At 33.3% G+C, this 23814-nt stretch overlaps 2 protein-coding genes across 4 annotated transcripts in view; both read left to right on the forward strand.

Annotated features, from left to right (window-relative positions):
* LOC132725098 (receptor-type tyrosine-protein phosphatase epsilon-like) overlaps positions 1-23814 on the forward strand; it is a 103158-nt gene that overhangs the window by 71631 nt on the left and 7713 nt on the right. For 2 of the 3 annotated variants that reach the window (XM_060710107.1, XM_060710108.1), the window contains exons 5-21: positions 11409-11552; positions 12348-12485; positions 12738-12875; positions 13446-13583; positions 14350-14487; positions 14983-15129; positions 15465-15582; positions 16420-16469; positions 16994-17187; positions 18079-18166; positions 18752-18828; positions 19255-19291; positions 19642-19739; positions 20280-20399; positions 21115-21269; positions 21453-21588; positions 21926-22066. In XM_060710107.1, the coding sequence (XP_060566090.1) occupies positions 11409-11552; positions 12348-12485; positions 12738-12875; positions 13446-13583; positions 14350-14487; positions 14983-15129; positions 15465-15582; positions 16420-16469; positions 16994-17187; positions 18079-18166; positions 18752-18828; positions 19255-19291; positions 19642-19739; positions 20280-20399; positions 21115-21269; positions 21453-21588; positions 21926-22066 (2057 nt within the window). Of the gene's footprint in view, positions 1-6853; positions 6989-7688; positions 7893-11408; positions 11553-12347; positions 12486-12737; positions 12876-13445; positions 13584-14349; positions 14488-14982; positions 15130-15464; positions 15583-16419; positions 16470-16993; positions 17188-18078; positions 18167-18751; positions 18829-19254; positions 19292-19641; positions 19740-20279; positions 20400-21114; positions 21270-21452; positions 21589-21925; positions 22067-23814 lie in introns of those variants that run through there. The other variant, XM_060710109.1, reaches the window with a different exon arrangement.
* LOC132725097 (uncharacterized) lies at positions 1062-6819 on the forward strand. The gene is made up of 4 exons (XM_060710106.1): positions 1062-1094; positions 1172-1376; positions 4720-4917; positions 6737-6819. Exons 1-4 carry the CDS (start codon positions 1062-1064, stop codon positions 6817-6819), a joined length of 519 nt encoding a protein of 172 aa, XP_060566089.1.

The following is a 23814-nucleotide window of genomic DNA, read 5'->3' on the forward strand; positions in this document are numbered from 1 at the left end:
CCTGGAAAGGGTTTAGGCCGCTAAGCGTTTTCGATTTTACGTTGAGAAAACTTATCCCGCTACCTTACTAAAAAAGGGGGGTTCTAAATCAGGGTGCCCCTTTTTTGGGAAAATTAATTTTGGGAGAAGGGGGATTAATGTCTTTCCTCCGCCATAAAAAACTGGAAAAATCGTTTTAAAGAAAAATGTACTTGTTTAAAGGGGACGTAAAACAAACAAAAAACAGTTTTTTAACTCAAAAAAAAGGTGTTAATTAGCCGATAGACACCACAGAGGCTGATAATGTTTTAAGAAAACAAATTCTCATGTGATACGCGCATGTGTTTCAATGATTTTATTTTATAATTTGTCATTTTTAACACATTTTACTCAACAGTGCATAGGAACACAAATATCTCATTCCCCTAAGTTATTTGATATACTTTTTATGCAGAGTAATAAACTTAAGCGAATGTTTAGAAATGTTTACTAAAGAAAACGCTCTGAATGTCTCATTTTTTTTTTATTTATTTAAAAAACATGACATCTAATATAGAAAAAAAATCTGCAGATCGGTCTTTGTAAATGGAGCTTTTTGAGGCTTGTGATTTATATTAGTAACATTTTATTAACATTTAATTTTTCAGCATGTCCACCAACAGTACATAAGGATGTCAAAGGGTTTGGACCAGATTGTAAATACAGATGTAATTGCAAGAATAATGACCAGTGTAACGAAAATGGAGAATGCCCGCAAGGTTGTTTGTATGGATGGATGGGACCAGCTTGCCAATACCGTATGTCAATTTGACAAAAATAATCGTAATACAAATGAAAGGAATATTTTCCATGTATTTATTAGATTCTCGATATAATTTGGTCTATATCAAATTTCAAATAAAGGTCGAATATATCCATTCAATATTTTTGAGATTATTAAAGAATCTGCATACGTCAGTATGGTCAAGATTATTTATTTAATTTAAAACTTGATACATGTACAATATAATTTCTCTATTTCACATAGAATTTTTTATATTTATGTGAGATATTTTTGTAGTTTAAAGTGAATAATTATATAAATGCAACAAGGATTCAAATCTGAACGAAAATTGGCACATCACTATTTATTCATATATATCATTTTTGCACAATCTAAATTGTTAATACGCATGATGTTTTTATGTTTTAGGTTAACCATGCATTAACCGGCGAAAAAAACGTCGCAGATTTATGGGAGATAGTCGCTATCGGCACGTTTTGCTATGAACAGTCTTTACAGGTCACATGTAGTACAGCATACACAACATCACCAGAACAATTATGGTGGAGGGTCGAGCTGACTTACGAGCTTTATATAATTGGCCTTGTTCTCATAATACCAGATTCAGGGACAGGTGTGTTAATTTTATATTATATTCTTAATTTGTAACTACAGTCAACTTGCAAGATTATGTCCTCAATTGTGGGGGCGTGGCCGATTGGTTTAAGCGTTTGACTAGTAATCTAAGTATTGCTAGCCGCGTGGGATATTGACAAGTGCTTGTTTCCGTAAGCAAAGAAGTTTACACTCATTGCTTATTACTGATTTGTTCCAGGAACGTATTCGAGAAAGTTTCAAAAAGCTTATAGCTTCCACCACAATGGAACTGAAATAAATTAGTATCAACCAAACTGCAAGATAGTTTTCTTTATCTAAGTTGAAACCTGTTGTAAATCAACACTGGACGTCTGTTTGCAAATTTCTTTCCTGGACATGATTTTGAGCGAGTGTCTAAAGAAAGTACAAGTTAAATGGTTTCCTGCGAGGGAAAAGTTTAAATAATTTAATTTAAAAGATATTTTAATTTACTCTTTTCAATATTGTTTGAAACACACACACACACACACGCACACACACACACACACACACACACACAAAAGAACAAAACCAAAACGTCGAGAAAATAGTTGACAGTAATCTATGAAAAGAAGATTGTCTTTAGAGACTGATGACCTTCGAAGACCGGGTTGGTTATTTATTCATTTATTTTGTTTTGTAAAAATTTGAGTTACAGGTACATCGTAATTTTCAAACACATCTTTAACGGCAAAGTAATGAAAGAAAAAAAGAAGTGTCACGTAATAGTGTTATGTACTTAATTAGGTGTAATATCCAATAGCTAAATCCGTAACGTACCGGAAAACGGTATTTAGCTAGGTTTTCGAACCAATCATGTACGGTTTACAAATCACGTGCTCCTCCATGTTCCGAAAACAGGTCAAGTGCTCTTCCATGCCTCAAAAATAAATTGAATGATAAAATGCTAAAATCGTGCATTTTTACCCAACGAGGTCTAATTCATCGATTTATGTATGATTATAAATTAAAAAATGTAATAATCGGGGAAATACACGATATGTGTCTATTTATTGATCATGATTTCTGCAAGCGTCTAGAGGTGTCCTGTAATTGGTTTTAGGAATTTTTCTTGTATTAAGACTATTATTGAATTTGACTGTTATTGAAAATAAGATTTCTAGATGCTAAAACAGTTATCTGTATTCTGTTATTCCGTAATCATTTAAACAATTCACATACAGTATACATGTACTTATACGAGGGGTAGTCAGAAAATATCCGGACTTTTGACTCGTTCTCGAAAACCATTCAACATTTTAAAAAAAATCTTTCTACTCTTTTTCAAAATATTCTCCACCTACTTTTGCCATCTTCGTGGGAGCTTTTGTATTCCCACTGTGAACTATGACGTAGACCATTGTTTTAGGTACTGTGTAACAGCAGATATCAAATAGAGTGAAATAAGAATCCATAAAGAAAGCCCAACGCGACAAAATTGAAAATGTTGCAGGCTCGGTTTGATTGAGCCTGTTCATGGACGGTACTGTCAAGTGCAAACTACCGTCCACGCCCCCTAGCACCGGCTTAAGCAGAATTCAACATTTAACATGAAGTGGTAAAATTTAGAATTTTGAAACATCCGCAGATGTGTTCATGTGGCGGTTTTCATGGAACCTTCAATGTGACACGTTAGTGCCATTCCATGAAAAGCGGCATATGGTCCCCAAGTAAAAAAATGTGTGTGCCCTAAACGAGAAAACAATGGGCGGAACTAAACAAAATGGCATTTTGAAAGGGGATCTGAGGTTATGAAGCCTGCATATCACAGATATAACGTCAAAAGACAAATTTAAAAAGCAGGCCTCATATCCTAAGGGTGATTCAACAGTATTCAAGTGAGGAATATTGGAACCACCCAACAAGAAAGATGCCGAATAGATAGAACTAAAATACCACAAGCACAACAATAATGTCGTGCGGAACGATCTTTAAGGATCGGAAATATAACATCCCGGTACTGTCAAGTGCAAACTACCGCCGCCCTGGTCTTATATTTCTTTCCAGCAAGCATTATTTTCAGTTCTGGAAACAAATAAAAGGCACAGGGGGCGAGGTCTGGGCTATAAGAAGGATGAGATAACAATTGCCATTTGTAAGTGTTGATAACCTCCACTGTAGCTGCGGCGGTATGGGAGGAGGCGTTGTCGTGAAGAAGGGGGACTTTTTTTCTGTTCTTGCCTGGGACAAATTTGCTTCAGCTTTTCTCTAAGATTTGTCAGAATTACTTCAGAATAGTACTTGGTTTGACCTTTTGGTATAAAATGAGTAATTATCATTCCTCGTGAATCCCAAAAGGCAACAAGCATGACTTTGCTAGCCGAAGGATACAGCTTAAACTTTTTAGGAGGTGGGGAACCAGCTCGTTTACACTGCTTTGACTCAGGTTCGGAATAATGATCTCACATCTCATATCCAGTGATAATGCGGTTCAAAAACTTACCTCCTTCACGATTTAAACGACTTAGATGTTCTTTTGCATTGGTTACTCTGGTTGCCTTTTGATCTGCGGACAGCTGTCTAGGCACCCACCTGGCACTTACCTTGCTCATGCCTAGGTGTTCGTATAAAATCTTGTGTGGCGATGCCTTACCGATGCTAAACTTGTTAGCTACCTCCTCCAAGTCCTAGGCCTGTCACAAACACGTGTTCTGCTTTCACGAAACTAAGAAACCCAGTTGTAGAAGGTTGAACGTGATACACATTTATCAGAAAATCTTTTTAAGCCGCTGAAAGATGTGGCAGGGCTTTTCACCTTCTGCAACCAGAAACTTTATTACAGAGCGTTGTTCGTCTAACAAAGAGTCCATGATAGACGAAACACCTATCATATATCAGAGGGCAAAATACTGTGTATACACAACAATCATTGAAAATAAACTGACCACGTTATTGGCGAATAAATGTAGTTTTCACCATTATGCGTATAATGTGTGTATATAGATGCACGTGGAAAGAGAAAAGTGCGGATATGTTCTGACTGTCCCTCGTATCTATATAAACACTTTCATTTACTGTCAAGTCATGACAGTGGCTTGGTTTATTTTTCGGTTTTTATAGCAATACGTACTTCTATATAGGAATGCCTAATTCTGCAATAATTTTAATAAACATTAGCATAACTCTACATTTGGACAATTAACATTATCTTGCGTCAAGTATCTACAGCTGATACTGTACTTTTCCCATCCATCACATTTGTATTATTTTATACCTCCGTCAAAATTCATTAGGCTGTTTTTCCCTGAATTGATTTATTTCTTCTGAAAAATGTTCATTTGCGTTTGTCGCAATCGTGAAGTCTTCTACCATAATGATCAGAATAATTCCTTTTTTTCCAGAGAAGTATAGAGGTTTTACCATAGAGATAGGAAACGGCACGGGTGTAAAAGACTTATGTTATCAACATGGAACTGACAGTAACGGAAGTATCAAAATGAATATCTACTGTGAAAAAGAGATAATTGGTAATGTGGTGGAAATTAAACTCGCTAAAAATGTAGACAAGCTAACTCTATGTGAGGTTAGAATATTTGGAGGTAAACAATTATTAACTAGAATCTATTTCTATTAAGTATTGTTGTTATAACTTTTGAAACAAATATACACATTCGCCAAAGGATACCGTGATATGAATTGACTTACGCCTGGTCTGTTATCATTTTGAAGAAACAGTCTATTTCAGTTGGCTCCTTTATGCTTATTTAAGAATATTAATTCTGTTAATCCCAGTCATTGTCGCATTTTTTTTCAGTAATAATATCACAATATATTCTTCATCTATAAAAGACCATATTTGTTTAATACAAGACACAGCTTTAATTGCCACCGTGGGAAGCCGCGGTGATTCCCGGCAGACATCGGGCGATTACTTGACAATTGTAATCGATTAAATTATGATTGTTTGTCAAAATGCTTGATTAAATTAAATTACTGATTACTCCATTTTGACATTGTAATTAATTTAATTACTTATTACTGACAGGAGTAATCAGATTACATTTATGATTACTGATTACATGTACATAAGTTAAGAAAATTAATGCAATGGTTCAACACTATTGTTTTATTGAACATTTCAATACAACAAATGTCAAAAAAAATAATCCAGCTTAGTTTTACAGTAATTAATTCAGTCTCATATCTCACTTTTGTCAGTTATTGCAGCTTATTCTTGCTCTTTACTGAACAAGTAAAGTCTTCTCCATAAGTGATAATATACCTATCCAGGCCATTCTTATAATTTCACAGCTAAAAAAATACTGATATTTTTCTAATAGCAGTTAAATTAGTTGGTATAATTGTGACAATCATTTATGTATTTGGTCAATCTGTCAGTGATCTTTTCATCACCTTATTAAAACACAGGTGTCATCAAATCTGACCTGATGTGACTGCATTTAATTAACCTACACTACCTAAGACAATTAGTAGGCATTGACACTGGTACTTTTTTAACCTTTATAATTATGTATGTTTGTTCAGCATTTTTTTAAGCTTAACATGTATTGTAATCATACATGTAATCATTGTGATTACTGATTAATTGGTCATGTAATTGATTAAATTATGATTAAATTACAGGAAAAAAATTATGATTACTGATTACTCAAAAAATTGTAATCGATTAAATTAAATTAAATTACCGATTACGATTACCCCATGTCTGATTCCCGGCATTTGTTTGCCCTTAAAATTATGAAAATTAACATACATTTTGAGCGCATGGTTTTGGGAATAAATATCAATTTTGAGTGCATTATTGCAAATAATGCACGGTTCGAGTTCAAATTCGCAGGAATATAACCCCGCAGGCTTTTAACACTGAGTGATTAATTGCAAATTATTTTAACAATAAACCGTGTCTAAATATTCTACAACGCCAGAAAAATATTTTTTCTTTCAATGTAACATGCTAATAAAAATGGGATTTGATTAAAATGTATTGAACTATATTAAGCGGAGAAATAATTTTCCTGGCGTCATTTGGTTTATTCAAAAACACTTTACTGTAAAATCCTCTTTTCTTTTCTATTGGTTTGTACAAATGACATCACGTTAAAAAATAGACCAGCCGTGCATTTCTCTTTGAAACGGAAGGGTATATGAAAAGCTGATAATGATATTTTTCTAATAGCAGTTAAATTAGTTGAAACGTTTATAACATTTTTTGTTAATCAGAAATCATATTAGCTAAAGTCGAGATCAATGACACTGTCTTTTGACTGTCTCGATCAACTCAACCAAATCCAGAATGTAAAATTGTTTGTCATAAAGAACAGACAGACAGACAATCAGAATAGATGAATGGATCGATGGATGGATGGCTATATTAAAGCATATATTTTTTAATTTTAGGTCGACATTTATCGTTTAACAAGTACACTTTGCAAAAAGAAACAACATTTTGGAACGGATTTTGGAATTCATCGTATGCGTAGATGAAGACAAATTGTCGTGCCACGGGAAAAAACCAAGATGTTGAATCTGAAAGAACATGCATGGCAACTAAAGAAACAATACCAGCGAGAACACATCAATGGAGTGTTAACTTAGATACTGATTATCTTATACAAGGGATACATTTCTTTGGTCGTTACGAAAAATTAGGTTTGTATTAAGATTTTATATGCGGATGTTTATATTTCTGTGCACTAGGAAATGATAGATATGTGTTGCAACAAATAATATAAGATTTTAAAAATATTAAAGAAACAAACATATTAGCATATTTTTAATATAAGAAACATAAGCTTTTGCAATAAAACTATTATAACATATATTAACATAGGTTTTTAACCTTTCCTTTAAATATATATTTACTATTTATTTTTTGTTTTACAAAGTCAACAGCTGTAGAAACTTGAAATTGATCACGTGATACTCTTAACCACTTGAAATTATTGGTAATTTTGTGACTTTAATATATATAGTAACATATGTATTGATATCGTTTTAATTAAATAGCATGTCCATAAGTATTTAATGTACCTAACATCGGATTATGATCGCAGGACCGTCCTGAAATAATATATCAAATTTACGAATGTTTCTCAATTAATTACAAATAACTTATGTAACTTATCTTTATAACCAGATTTTTATACATTTACATGTTTTTTGAAATTAAAATTTTAGTCTTTTCTCGCGGTAAGACTTTTGTTGTAAACATTACAAGAGGACTACTATATAATAAATGGTTCTGCAAATAGAATAAGACTATCTAAATGTCAACTAAATGTAACATTATTAATATGTGCACATAATTCCATTTCTTTATACAAATAATAGTTTCGATTGACTATAACAGATCAGTTTCAGTCGTACGAGATATATGTGAATGGTGTCAATACGTCTTCGCGTGACCCTGTATTCACTGACAAGCCGGCGGGTACAGACATAGGAGACTATAATCCGAAATCTGTAAACTTCACGAATCCAGTCTTTGGTTTGGAGGTCCAAGTACAAAGAAATGCAACCATTCTTGTTATATGTGAAGTAGAAGTATTTGGAGGTAATTAAAGACCCCATCTTTTTATCCCCTGCCGAAAGGCGGCGGGGATATAGTAATAGTCTCCGTCCGTCCGTCCGTCCGTCCGTCCATCCTTCCGTCCGTCCGTCCGTCCCACATTTTTGCCCGGAGCATATCTCGAATTTTATTTGAGGTATCACCTTGAAACTTCATAGGTGGATAGATCATATTGAGGAGGAGTGCGGTGCACAAGAATGATAACTCTACCTTGCATATTTTTTCAGTTATTGTCCTTTGTTATTTTTCAAACTTAATTTTTGTCCAGAGTATAACTCAAAAAGCCAGATTTCACTCAGGAGCTATGCAGTGCACAAGAATGATAACTCTACCGTCATGATTTTTGAGGTATTGCCCTTTGTTATTTTTCATTCTTAATTTCTCACCTGAGTGGAGCATAACTCAAAGGTCTTTGAGATGTCAACATGTAACTTCATAGGTGGGCAGATTTTATTGAGGAGGAGTGCTGTGTGCAAGAATGATAACTCTTCCCTTTATACTTTTTGAGTTATTGCTTTTTGTTATTTTCATATTTTTTGTCCGGAGCATATCTCAAAAAGTGTTAGAGGTATCAACTTGAAACTTCATAGGTGGACAGATCATATTGAGGAAGAGTGCATGGCACAACTCTACCCTGCATTAGTTTTCAGTTATTGCCCTTTGTTATTTTTCAAACTTAATTTTTGTCTAGGGCATAATTCAAAAAGCCTTTGAGATATCAACATGAAACTTTATAGGTGGATAAATGTCACCCAGGAGGTGTGTAATGTACAAAAGTGATAACACTACCCTTCATTATTGTTGAGTTATTGCCCTTTGTTATTTTTCATACTTAATTTTTCACCTGAATGGAGCATAACTCAAAAGGTCTTTGAGATGTCAACATGAAACTTCATAGGTGTATTTATTTTATTGAGGAGGAATGCTGTGTGCAAGAATGATAACTCTTCCCTTTATAATTTTTTAGTTATTGCCCTTTGTTATTTTTCATATTTTTGTCCGGAGCATATCTCAAAAAGTGTTAGAGGTATCAACTTGAAACTTCATAGGTTGATAGATCATATTGAGGAAGAGTGCATAGCATAACTCTACCCTGCATTAATTTTTAGTTATTGCCCTTTGTTATTTTTCAAATTTAGTTTTTGTCTAGGGCATAATTCAAAAAGCCTTTGAGATATCAACATGAAACTTTATAGGTGGATAAATGTCACCCAGGAGGTGTGTAATGTACAAAAGTGATAACACTACCCTTCATTATTGTTGAGTTATTGCCCTTTGTTATTTTTCATACTTAATTTTTCACCTGAATGGAGCATAACTCAAAAGGTCTTTGAGACGTCAACATGTAACTTCATTGGTGGATTTATCTTATTGTGGAGGAATGCTATGTGCAAGAATGATAACTCTACCCTTTATAATGTTTTACTTATTGCCCTTTGTTATTTTTCATACTATTTGTGCGGAGTTTTCTCAAAAAGTGTTACAGGTATCAACTTAAAACTTCATAGATAGATTGACCTCAGTGAGAAGGAGTGCAGCAAAGTTAACAAGAATGATAACCTCCCCTGCATTATTTTTCAGTCCTTGCCCTTTTTTCAGCCAGCAGTATTCACATATGTTTCAAATCTGTAATCTTTTTAGCCATCAGTTTTCATTACCAAAAGATCTCTTAAAATTGAATTATTCTGCTCTACTACATAGACATTTTTCTATTGAGCAAAAATATTCGGCGGGGAATGGCCATGTTAACATGGCTCTTGTTTTTCTTGTTTTTTTTCTTTTGTCTAATGAGCATTAAGCCGAGTATGATATGATCCAGAATATTCACTTGACGTAATTCATTCAATATTACGGTTGAAACTATGGTTTAAAGACTAAGATTATCTTTTAATTATTAAACACTCGTGTATGTTACTAAACTTGTACACTGTGCGGTTCCACGCATCGAGTTCCAAGCTCAAGGTACTCTTAAAAAAACCTAGATGTACTGAACAAAAAAAAAGAAACTTCCCATGTGTTTAAATAGAGATTTAGTGATATTTAAAAACAATGAAAATGTCAAATGAGCTACATATTTTCGGGCGAATGATTTTGTGTCATATAACACAGATTTTAACTCGACTTTAACTCGTTTTGCAGGAAACAAGCTGACCGCGATTTTCACATGTATGCGCAATCTAGTAGATTCTTGTATATTTTACGAAACCTTTCATTGTAATTTTCTAGACTTTCATGTCAAAAAGAAGGACAATGACCATTTTATTTTTCAGATTTCTGATATGCCAAGAATTCCGCAAAATTTACGTGAACGTGCCATTGGCAGGCTTAATGCTTTTATGATGATAAAATATCGTCGCTATGAATATTGGTTGTTGTACTCGTGCTATTAGACACAACGTTTTCCAGCAACAGGACGCACAGAATATTGACCACGTTATTGACCTCCGTGCGTCACGACGCGTGCTATGAACGCTAATTGCGGAACACCCATTGCGCAATCGCTTCTTCCAAATTGTAACCGCTACTGCTGCTAACACCCCTGGTATACATATCAACTGAATATCTGCCCGAACTTTGCGCGAGAGCGAGCTACATGAACGACCATACGTTAGTTCTGTTTTGAGGCGACTTCGCCGCGTAGATGGTGTTGTTAATTATACACACCAACACTGGCAATAAACAACGATGAAATATCGTTCTTTTCTTTGACGAGTCGAGGTTTTTCATTTATCGAGCTGATGGCAGGGTTCGAGTATACTGTAGGAGAAAAGAACGTTATGCCGACTGCTGAAGGAGGTCATACCCGATATAAATGTGTGATTTTGTCGGGCGACCCATTCTGTGTTTTAACCCTCGGTTATATTTTTTTCATACAAAAATACAATGAAATAATCTTTCATTCGTATGTTGTTTTTCGTCATAATGTAGATGCCCTTGCTACAATTGAAGGAAAATTAAAAGAAAACCAAGATGATTAAATAAACCGTGCCTGTTTACTACTAGCGCCTTTATATTCCCCACGGGTGGACCTTATACCTTTCATAATAAACGTGTAACATCTGATAATCCTATTATATTTCAATTCGTAACACAAACTTAAAAACATCTAGAAACTTCTAACCCACATAAGACTTGAACTCTCAAAGAGAGACTAATAGCATGCAAGTAGATTGACTCATTGTATATTACGCAAATAAACACACTGCTCTAGATGTCAAGCAGATAAGCATACTCCTCTGTCGAGACTGTCGAGCAAATAAAAACACTGCTCTTGACTATAGAGCGGATAAGTACACTACCTAACCGTTGAGCAGAAAAGCGAATTTTACACAGTCGTTACTATTTGTATCTTTGGTAATCGAGATGTGCACACAAACATTAATACATAGTTCAAATTTTTATTGTTATATTGTTCTCTAATTTGTATGATATTTTGTATAATAACCAACTTGAAAATGTACCATACAAGATTATAGTATTAAAGTTGTTTTAACGAAACAGAATGTCCTCTTGGAAAGTGTGGTTGGGATTGCGAAAAGGTTTGCATGTGTAAAAGTCAGACAACTGGGTTTGCAAAGATTGAAGGATGGTGTCCATATGGATGTAAAGGTAGATGGAGTGGACATAACGGAACATGTAATATTGGTGACTATCATTACATAAGTATATTTATATTTCCTGTTTCTATTTTAAATGTGATAAATTACTCATACTTATGAAGATTAAGATAGTGCGTAAGCCGACACAAGACGTGGAATCCTCTGTATGCCATAATACTGGTATATATTTGAGACAGGTTTATTTGGGACCAATAGGCAGTTAGTAAGTTTTTTTTCCATTTGAAGAAGGCTAGATGACATCAATACATAGTTCATCGAGGAGTAAATAACTTTTCCATGCTCTGAAGCAGTTTTTATATTTGTATGTGCCTTCTAGATTGTAAGAAAAGCATCATATTCACTCCAGAATTTTTTTTTGTATGTTCAATTGGTATTCGTAGCATATTATAATTAGACGGATCTTTTAGTTGTTCAATTAAATAAAAATTATATCAATTTGATTCAATACATGTATTATTTAAGATACGTTTAACAACAAAATGTTGAAAAATAATCATTCCTGTATACATTAAACTCTTTGATTTTCCATTACATTTTAAAAATGATATTAATCCAAATAAACTTCAAAATTTAGTATTTATCTTAAAAAAGATGTTATTTTAATGAGCATGTTATACTTAAGGCATATGAATTATCTCTTTATATAGTTATATAAATTTGACAGACTTAATATTCTAGACATTAGAACTCAATATATCATTAAATTCCTTGCCGAACATATATCTGATAGACTAAAATCTAGCGTTATAAACACTAAAGTATGTGATTAATTTTCTAGTAAAACATATGATTTAAATCAGAACAATGTTTGTTTTATTAGAGTGTTCCAACACACAATGGGGTCCAAAATGCAATAAGACATGTGGTAAATGTAAGAACAACGACTATTGCAATGCTTCGGATGGGGCATGTCCGAATTCATGTGAACCTGGCTGGATCCCGCCTCTATGTATACAAGGTATTATAAATGCGATTGGTATTGCAAAACCAATAACGACTTTGCTTTTTCAAGTGGATTGATTCAAGTTCTTTGAGTAAAGATGTGTGTTGTAGTAATTATATTTGAAGTATTTTTTTTCTTTTTTTCTGAATGGTCCTATAAGAGACATTTTCTCGAATATTCTCTTTAAAATATAATTTGAATAAGATTATCGGACAAATCTATGTATGTTTTGTTGATTTTTTTTAATTGAGCAATTTCATGTTACAGAATGTAACAACAACACTTACGGCGACGATTGCAATTTCACATGTGGACATTGTAAGCATGACCTTGCATGTAACAAACAAAACGGCGAGTGCACTGACGGGTGTAGCCCTGGATATAAACAACCACTCTGTAATCAAGGTAATGAGTATGTCTTGCAAATAAATTTCTCTTTTTTTTAAATTTGATTCACAAATATTAATATTTATCAATAAACTTGCTGATCTAAAAATTTAGATTTTTTATTTTTTGGCTTTTGTGTTTTACGTCCCACTAACACAGTATATGTCATATGGCAACTTTTCAGCGTTATTGGTGGAGGAAAACCTCCTCAGGCAATAGCATACATTTTCAAGATGAAACAGCCCGTTTTTACGCTAAATTTGCTTAATGTGAAACGTTCCCTGAAAACTTTAATCAAAGCTACATGGCATAGCATTCTTCGATTTTTGATATTTGACACAAAACCTACAAGACATTTATAACAAGATAACAGCATACCTTTTTTGACAATTTCGGCGACATGCACTAACTCGGAAGTAGTGATAGAGCATTTACCTCCAAAAGAAATAGCTCTGTTGTTGACCAGGCATAACTAAGTACAAGCCAAAAATTACAACACTGCCAAATCCATTATGATTCAATTTAATAATTTAGAGATCAAAACCATTTATTTATATTGCTTCCTTATCGCAACACTTCTGTTTACAGAATGTGATCCACATTGGTATGGTAAAAACTGTAGTGAAAGCTGTGGAAAATGTCATGGAGGAGACAGTTGTGATCACGTGACCGGATATTGTCCTGCTGATTGTGATGCAGGATATCAGGGCCAAAATTGTCAGTCATGTATGTGTCACATGATTCATATTTTTCTGTACACTCATTCGTAGTTTACATCAGTTTTTGTAGATTATAGTTTTCGGTAGGTTGGGAAGAGTCTGCATTTATATCTGATAACTTATTTTGGGAAATTCATTTGACAATAGGCCGCTTCTTCCTTTAGATAAGTTATTTTGTGATGAATTATCCACGTGATCAAATTAATTTCAGAATGGAACATGTCCACGAATAGTTTAACTGCACAAGCATAGTGAGCTAAACAAACTCCATGAATTACCCATAAATTCTTTCTTTATAAGATAACTAAATAAACTTTAATGTCAATGATTTCAAAGTGATTTCCTTTCAGAAACAGAACCCTGTGATAAGTATTTCCTAAGAAGCTAATCAATGAAAATTTACAATTATTGTCATCCCTATTTTACCTCCAACTGCTCTTTAAACTTTTCTACACATATCCCCAATATTAAAGAGTGCGCTAAAGTTGGTGTGAAGTTCCTCCAAGCAATCGCCGATTGATATGTTCATAACATCACATGAACTCATCATAAAATATTAATCTACATTAAAATGATATGCATTAACATTATTATAATTCTTCAATTTTACAAGAAGAGCTCGATGAATGGCCTTCACGTATAGCAAAGAGTCAGCTATATTATTAACTAATAGAAACCTATAATATCTAGGTTAAGTTGTGTCTTTAAATTGTATAACAATCAGGATTGGGCTCCGTATTAACTAGTTCATGTTATGTGCATGTAAATTGCAGTTTGTTCTTCGCAATTTTACGGTATGAACTGTTCTAAAACATGTGGAAGTTGTGCCAATAGCGAAACATGCGATCCGATAAACGGAGAATGCCAAAATGGATGCAGTCCAGGATGGATAACCATAATGTGCAATAAGAGTAAGTGAAATCATCATAGAACTGAACTCTCAGATGGAGAGTTAAATGATTTTGATAATGTTTAATGGTATTACTCACAATATAATGGCATTAGGGTGTAAACATTTTTATCCTGAAATGTGATTAGTTTTAGTGTGTGTATGTGTGCGTTGGTTAAACTTGAAGAAAAAAAATGTATGTTGTTGGCAAGTATGAGATACGTACATGAATCCATATCATATACATGTGAATATTTATATAGCAGATAATAAAATGTTCTAGAACATACATATTATTCAAGATTATTAAAATGTTTATTCTTAATCACTAAGAACTTTGTCAAATTTGAAACAAAATCTTTCTAGCAATATTTTATAAAAATATCCAAATAAAACATTTTTTTGTTTTATCCATATTTGGAATACTTATTGAAAATGTGGTCAGTGTAGACCAATTCACTTCAATAAATTATCATTGAACAATAAAATTAATTTCTTTTAACAATATTGTTTACAGAATGTGATCCACATTGGTATGGTAAAAACTGTAGTGAAAGCTGTGGAAAATGTCATGGAGGAGACAGTTGTGATCACGTGACCGGATATTGTCCTGCTGACTGTGATGCAGGATATAAAGGACAAGACTGTCAATCAATCATTGATAGTATGTTATTTTATTATTTTTGTATATATGTACTTAAGTTCTAATATCATAATTAAAACCGTACCATTAACGATGCAATAAAGTAATTCGTATGCAATCCAAAAATAGAATGATAATAATATTAAAATAGAAAAATATAGAATTCCTAAAGAAAACCCAACACGACAAAAGATGAACGAATTTTATAAAAACAAAACAAACAAAAAACATTGAGTTTCATACCGAAACTCACTTAAATTTGAGAAATTTTTCGACTTATACAAAACATTTTTCTAATAAGTGATTTCTTAAAATTTGTATCGATTTCTTTCAATGATGTGTATTTTCATATTCAGCGAAAGAACAAGGTGATGCGCGTTCACCAACAGGAATCATTGTCGGCGCTGTGATTGCAGTCTCGATTATTTTGATCATAATCCTGGCTTGTTTTATCTACAAGTACAAATCAAATAGGTAAGATTGTATGGAACTGATTTGAAACCATTTTGTGCTAGCGACAACACGTCAAAGCGCCAAACGTCATGTTGTCGTATTGTCGTCCTGTCGCTAACGATGCACGCCAAACGGCGCATTGTCGTGCGGCGTGTTGTCGCGATGCCACATTGTCGCTTGACTCAAATCGAAGGATTAGCGACACGGCCAAGCGATATGGCGACATCGCAACAACGCACCGCACGACAACGCGCCGTTTGACGTGCTTCGCTAGAGACAGCACGATAAGACGATAGTGGGACAACCCGTCGTTTGGCGCGTTTTGCTAGCGACAAGACGAATAGGCAATAACGATATAGGTTTTGTTGACGCTATCGAAAAACGCAACATGCAAAGTGTACCAAATCAACCACCATATGATTGTGTTCTGATGATAGTATAATCATGATATATTGTGGCAAAACTAATAATTCTGCTGAATGAATATTTAAACTGAAAAGGCAATAAACCTGTAAAGCTTGAAGCGGTAAAACACAGAATGAAAATATTTTTTCTGAAAAAAAAAACACAACAACAAAAAACAAAACAAATAAAAAGACAAAAAACAAAGCAAAACACACACACACACGAAAGGGGAAAAACAAACAACAATGTGTTATTCGATTTTATATTCAAGTATTATATCTTAGCATGGCGACTGTATGACTGAAGCGTCGTAAGAGAAATATCGTATTTCATATCTTATTTAATTTTACAGCCAGTAATTTACTTTTCTTTTAGCAATTAAAATAATGTTATACCATAAGAATACTTATCATGTGAGTATATAATATAACGTTAAAACTTCTACTTTAACAGGAACGCAGGCATGTCTGATAAAAGAACACAGCCAATGCTGACAAATGAAAGTGAGTATAAATGAGGCCAACAACAAAGTCATTACTGATTCACACTCCAACCAACGACTGATAAGTATCGCCACGTCAGAATTTTGTTTCTAATCTTTTTATGACTTGCAATACCAGACATTAACAGTATTTTGTACCAAGCCTAAACGCAGCCATCACTAATTGTCACTGACTTTGACTTTTTGAATTGTAAATATTTTAATTCATCATAAAAATAAAAATGATCACGCACATTTATATAAAGCTTTATCTTCAGCAACTCTTCAGATGTTTGGTGTTTAATAGATAAAGTCTCTTTTGGAGTTGAATCAACATTTAGGTTTTCGATTTTTTCATTGAGAAATCAAAAAAAAACACATTTGGACCTCTTGTTAAAAAGTTTAAGCAACGCATATTTTAAACCTTTTATGTGTATCCAACAGCTGAATTTTCAGAAATAGTTGGGTATTTATTCTGTCCTGAATTGAAAGAATGAAAATATTTTTGAACTGATCTTTTAACTTAACCCTGTATCACATTTTCAGGCATTGAAGTAAACGATGAAATAGTGACTAGTAAAAAGAAAAATGGTGAAGCGAAGCTAGTCGCACAAAATCAACCTGATGACTTAGGTACTGGGAAGAAAGAGAAGAAAGAAAGTGCAATCAAGTTATCGTCTTTCCGAACATACAGTAAACAGGTTAAAAGTGAACCGACAAAACTTTACGATGAGTTCAACGTAAGAAATAGCTCGTTTACTGTCTCACGAAAAAAATAATCTAATAACGATCACTGCTTTTAAAGACTTATTAAGGTAGGCATGAAGTAATAAAATGTGAACAAAGAAAAGTGAAATAACGCACCTTATTTGATATCATCTGTTAGGTAAATTATATCGATATCTGAAGGTTTCCCTTAAGCAACATAGCAAGTGTTTTCGACATTTAAATTATCATCTTGGCATGCAACAATTTGTGAATGTTGATATTTTATGCATATAAAAAGGCGTCACACGTTATGAGTGTTCGTAATTTCACGTTCTGTTTGTCCAGCCTTAATCAAAGCTTTCATTTCTATATTCTGAAGTTGTCATAAATTTGATTTCACATTTAATCAAAGCTTTCAGTACAATTATGAAGTTGTCATATAATTTGATTCCACACTTTATCAAAGCAGCTAGCTTACGGAACGTCGGTGATTCTACTAAGGTGTTCGTGCCTGAAATAATGCACGGAAGGGCACCTGAGGTCTTCCTCCACCAGTAAAGCTAGAACGTCTCCGAATGACCTATACTGTGTCGGTGTGACGTAAAATCCAAAACAAAACAAAAAAAAAATAATAATCAAAGCAGCATTTCGTCATTCTGAAGTTGTCAGTAAATTTGATATCACACTTAAATCACAGCTTTCAGTACAATTATGAATACTGAAGTTGTCATATGAATTGATGCCACACTTAATCAAAGCATTCATTTCTTCATTCTAGAGTTGTCATAAATTAGATATCACACTTAAATAAAAACTTTCAGAACAACTATGAAAACTGAAGTTGTCAATATAATGCCACACTGAATCCAAGCTTTCAGTACATTTTACCACATCAAGGGTTTCTTTCATTTTTGTCTATTCAGGAGTTACCATATGGCCTGAAGCATGATGCGTCAGAAGCTGAAGCTGTTGAACACAAGCCTAAAAACAGATATAAAGATATGTATCCCTGTAAGTGTGACACTAAACTTCCTTTCTTACAAACAATTTACTTGTGTTACTTTTCAAATGAATTTATAATTATTCATAAAGATATTGAAAGACATAAAGAATTAAGGAATTTCTTGATTAATAAGCGTGTTATTGTATTATTGTCAATTTTTTTTGGAATTGTATATTTATAAAGAGAAAAATATATTTTGAGGGACTTCTTTGAGTTTTTGTTTTGACATAATGGAAATGAAAATTATTTTTCGAGATAAATGTTCAATTTGATGTAGGTCTAGACTAATAACGTGTGGAAATTTTCAGACAATTCGCTAACTTCTTTTTTCCACAATAATTATTCTAATTGTAAAAAATTAACAAAAATTGAAAAGTGTTGGAACGCTTTTCACTTAATCGGACTAAGAATAGCATTATAATACGGGTTTCAATTCATCTCTGGCTTTATTTTGTTTATTTTCCTTTACTTTCTTTTCCCTTTTAAGTGCCCCAGCTGATGTATGAAGAATTTCAAAATTTGTATGTTTTTATGCTTTTGGACCTTAGTGATGTTCTTGATTACATGCTTATGACAAAATGGTTTTATTTTAGACAACGCTAACAGGGTTATTCTCCCTAAAATTGAAGAGAAGCCCGAGTCTACTTACATCAACGCAAGTTATATTGATGCAAGTATTTTCAATATTTTGTCATTTAGATAAGAATCTAAACATTGTCAAATGTCTAGTTAAACGTTTAACATATGAGCCGTGTCATGACAAAACCAACATAGTGCGTTTGCGAAATATACGAACACTGATATTATGTTATACAACATGTATGTTATACTAAAGAAGATATATTGTTTGATGTGTATGATTGGTCACTATTCTGCTGTACTCCGAATTGCAAGAAGATTAAACTACTTTTAATTTGTTTCTAATGATGATTGGGCAGTTTTATAACAAAATAAAAATATAATGAAACGACTTGATTATGAATGGATAGATAATTGAATTTATCATTTATATTTAATTGATTGCTTTGAAATAAGTTCGCGCGAATACAGTTCAATTCGATGTATAACTAATGGCAGTTTATCTTTGTATTTGTAGGGATACCACTTCCCTAGAAAATATATCGCTGCTCAAGGTATGTATAGAAAACGTTAAACACTTTCAAACCCACGTGCCGTTACCAAGTGGAATATGGAATATAAAAGCTTGAAAATTAAGTAAAAACCATATAGTCATAGTAAATATCTATTGCTCTTACACCATTATAAATAGTTCGTATCCTGTTTAGAAAATGGGTCTCTGTTATTTCGATGGAAATAATTCAAGTCACAAATGTTTGTTTATTCTGTCCTTCCAAATAGAGACGAAATGGCGTTGATGTGTTAAAAATGTTAAGCAGAGTTATATTTTGACACTTGAAACATTAAAAATTATAATTAATTAGCCCAGGCCAAGTGTCTTTTTAAAATATTTATTTCGTTTTAGGAGCCTTAAAAACGACAGTGAACGACATGTGGAGAATGATGTGGTCACAAGATGCGAATGTGATAATCATGCTGACAAACTGTATTGAAATAGGGAAAGTACGAATCGCATAGTTTATAATTCAAAATATGGCCTGCGCTAAGGCAATCAATTTCCTATGCATAAATTAATTAAATCACGTCCAAGTGTATGAAAAAAGATTCCTTATAAAATTCAACTAGCAACATATCTTTAAATAATTTTTACTTAACTCATATATTTTCATAAAATCATTAAAAACTTGAAGAATATCTTAATAATTTTAGAAATTTGGAAGTATGATTTTAAGAAATCAAAATTGTAGATACCAAAGCTGACTTGGAGCTAATTGAAGTTTGCTGCACATGATATGCACTTAGTTAACTATGAAAAAATTGTGTCATACGAATTTGTTATGGATCTAATTAAATAGATCACTACTGAGAAGTACATTCTTTGTATGCAATTGATCAAACTGAATTAAGTATTTCAAATAATAATTCATTATTTTAAAAATAAAAAATGTTTTCATATTTACAATAATTTGTTATTGATGTGAAAAATAAAATTCATTTAAAGTTAAGCAAAACGTTTTAATTGAAATGTTTGACACCTTTCAGATAAAGTGTGTTCAGTACTGGCCGGAGAGTGGCACCGAGACATACGGCGATATACAAGTTGAACTTGTCTCTGTCGAGGAATATAGTGATTTTAAAATTAGAATGTTCCTTGCTACTGAGGTAAGTCGGCGTTTGAACTGTGTATAGACAACAGTTTTAATGAAATATGAGCCGCGCCATGACAAAACCAACATAATGCGTTTGCGACCAGCATGGATCCAGACCAGCCTGCGCATCCGCGCAGTCTGATCAGGATCCATGTTGTTCGCTGTTAGTTTCTCTACTTGATATAGGGTTAGTAAGCGAACAGGCGCAGGCTGCAGGCGCAGGCTGGTCTGGATCCATGCTGGTCGCAAACCCATTATGTTGGTTTTGTCATGACACGGCTCATATGTTGGCATTGAAAACTATTGAAAACTTTGAAACACTAGCTGTTATTGCTTCTTTGCTTTTATTAAATCCGAAATCAAGAAGAAATCATGAAGAAAATCATTGATAAAACATTTTAATGCTATGCGAACACATAATAAACAATTAATTCTCTATGTAGATGTTTTTAGTATCTATGATAAAAATACTGTTTCAATGTTCCTATTTCACATTTTGTCATGGAATAATTCCGTTATTATTTTGTTAAACTAACAATATTTACAATATGGACTTAATTTTAAGCATCTTATATTTCACTATCATTTTTAGATCTACTTCTGATTCATCATGTACATAACTTATGAACACACATACTAAAAACTGTTTATGCGCCGGAAAGACACAAAAACTCCTACTTATGCACGTTAAGTTATCCCATTTAAAAGCACCTTTTTGAAAATTGCAGACTGACTCTGGAGAACATCGGTCCATTGTCCAGTTTCACTATACTGCCTGGCCGGACAAATCAGTACCAGACTCCGCTCTGTCACTTGTACAGTTCTGGCGAAAAGTAAGAGGTCATGAAAAGGCTGATAAGTTTCCGTGGGTAGTCCATTGCAGGTAATAATTATCTTTATATGCTAAATATATTTATCATAGTTACAAAAAAAATCCGCACTGAAATTAAGTATGGTGCAGCTTTTTACAGCCGCTACATAATTATACTTGACACCTGCTTTTGTGAAATCTTTACTTGCTTCTCGCTATACAATTCAGTGATTGGAAAGGTGATTTATTTTGTAGTGCAGGGGTAGGTAGAACAGGTACTTTCATCGCGTTAGATTACCTCTACGATCAGGGTAAATCCAAGAATGTAGTAGATGTTAAAGACTGCGTTAACACACTACGAAAACAGCGACTGAACATGGTACAAACTAAGGTAAATGTTTTGAGATTTTGTAGAGATTTGTATTCTTCAACAGTCAAGATTTTGCATTTGCATAAGATTAGTTAAAGGTTTTCTGAGAAGTGCCTCTTTCTTGAAAGCGTTTGTTTGACCTATTTTAGAGGCTATAAAATTTTGTTTTAATCATAGACTGGAAGCTATTAATATCTATAGTAACGCTTTTTCGGTATACCTGTTTAGGAACAAAAGACCGGCGCTTGTATTAATGGTTGTCCTTTTGCAACCTGATTTGTAAACTTTTTTCTCTTTTTTGTGTTGATACAGTAAATTGTGTTTCTTGTAACAGACAAATCCTTGTTTTTTCATATAGGAACAATACTTGTATCTTTGCGAGGCTGGAGCGGAGTCCCTTACTCCTATTGGAGCTGTTCACAGAAAAGAGGAATTCTTAGCCATATGCACAGAACTAATAAGTGCAACCGGGAGCCATGCTTTGCGAGCAGAATTTGACGTAAGAAATAAAATTCGTGAATATTATTATTGTAGGATAACGGTAATTAGACGGTAATTAGTCAACAAAACATGGGCGGATATTAATTATGATAGTAGCTGTCACCGCACACGCGAGTAAGATATGCCTAATTTAGTTAATTGATGAGCATGTCATCACATAAGCGGAGATTGTACCGATAGGGAGTAAACATAATTAATAACTAAATTGTTAGCTGTCCGGAAACGCAAATTTGCAGTTATGAATTATGGGTTAATAAAGATTAAAATGTAAGTGGGTTTTACTATTTAAGGTAAGCAAAATATTACATTCTTCAGTGTGGTTTTTGATGTTATATAGACTCACTAACTCAGGTTAAATTATGCTAAATACGCAGTTGACATTAATTATTATTGCTTTACGTATTTGTTTAAGAATTGTGAAATTATTAAAGACACTGATTAAACAATAATATCTTATACTAAATAAAAACATATACATGAAAATCGTCCCTTGTAGTGTAACGCCCAAATCTGAATAACTCAATATGAATAAGTCAACACAATATCAAGTTTAAACGTCATGTATGTTTTTTATTTAGTATAAGATATTATTCTATAAAACAATTGTTTGATCAGTGTCTTTAATAATTTCACAATTCTTAAGCAAATATGTAAAGCAATAAGAATTAATGTCTTGAAATTGTATGTTGTTAATTACCTTGTCACGTGTTCTCGATAGCTTGAAAGTGTAAAATCAATACTTTTGCTTTTGAGTTTAACATACATTTAATTTTCAATTTCTATTTTTTCCAGTTACAATCGATATTTTATCTCAAATTGCATCGCTTGAAGTAAAAAACGTTGTTTATAGCTAAATTTAGTAGTTCGGAAGGTATTGAAATATATCATTTCTTAGAACGTTTCATAAAACATGTGTATTTTGTCAACGGCTGTTTCTGCGTAAACACTATTGAACAATTTACCCAATATCATATCGACATACATTATCATATTGCACGATCATTTGCATTTATTTAGGGGCGTCTATGGAACGCCATAGCTGCCTCATGTTGTTACATTTCGCTTTATTTTCCCCAAAATTCGTCTTATTATGTATAATAGTGGTGTTGGCTTGCCATCGTTTTATGAGAACCTGTCTTAACGAAGTCTTATTAGGTCAAATATTCGTGTTATCTTGTCGAAACGTAGTGCTGACTTGTCTAAACACAGTCTTGTTATTTCAAAACGTCATGTTATCATGTCCAAATCAGGTGTTAACATGCCCAAGGGAAGTCTTAATATGTCTAACATGCGCGCCATCTTTTCAAATTAAGATTTCAACATGTGTAAACACTGCCTCGCTAAATGTGGTGTTGAAATGTCTTGAAATTGTCTTATTATGTGAAACAGAAGTGTAATCTTGTCGGAACTTGGTGTCATCTTGTCCAAATATAATCCTGGTTTGTTATGACACGGTTGTGTTATGTTATACCGTCGTTTTTTCTTGTCCAAATGGGGTATTGACTTGTCTAAACACCGTCACATTTTGTCAGACTGCCATGACATTATGTTCAAATTCGGCGTTATCTTGCCTAAAGAATGTCTTTTATGTCAAAATAGAATGCTGTCTTGTCCAACTGTGGTGGTAAATTGTCTAGAAATTGTCTTATTATGTGAAACAGAAGTGTTACCTTTGTCGGAGCTTGGTGCCCAACTTGTCAAACTCATGTCTTATCATGTCAGCTAGCAGTGATATATCTTGTTCAA

This window comes from Ruditapes philippinarum, unplaced genomic scaffold, assembly GCF_026571515.1.
Source record: "Ruditapes philippinarum isolate M1 unplaced genomic scaffold, ASM2657151v2 ctg705_1_1_1_1, whole genome shotgun sequence".
In the NCBI taxonomy this organism is placed as follows: Eukaryota; Metazoa; Mollusca; class Bivalvia; order Venerida; family Veneridae; genus Ruditapes; species Ruditapes philippinarum.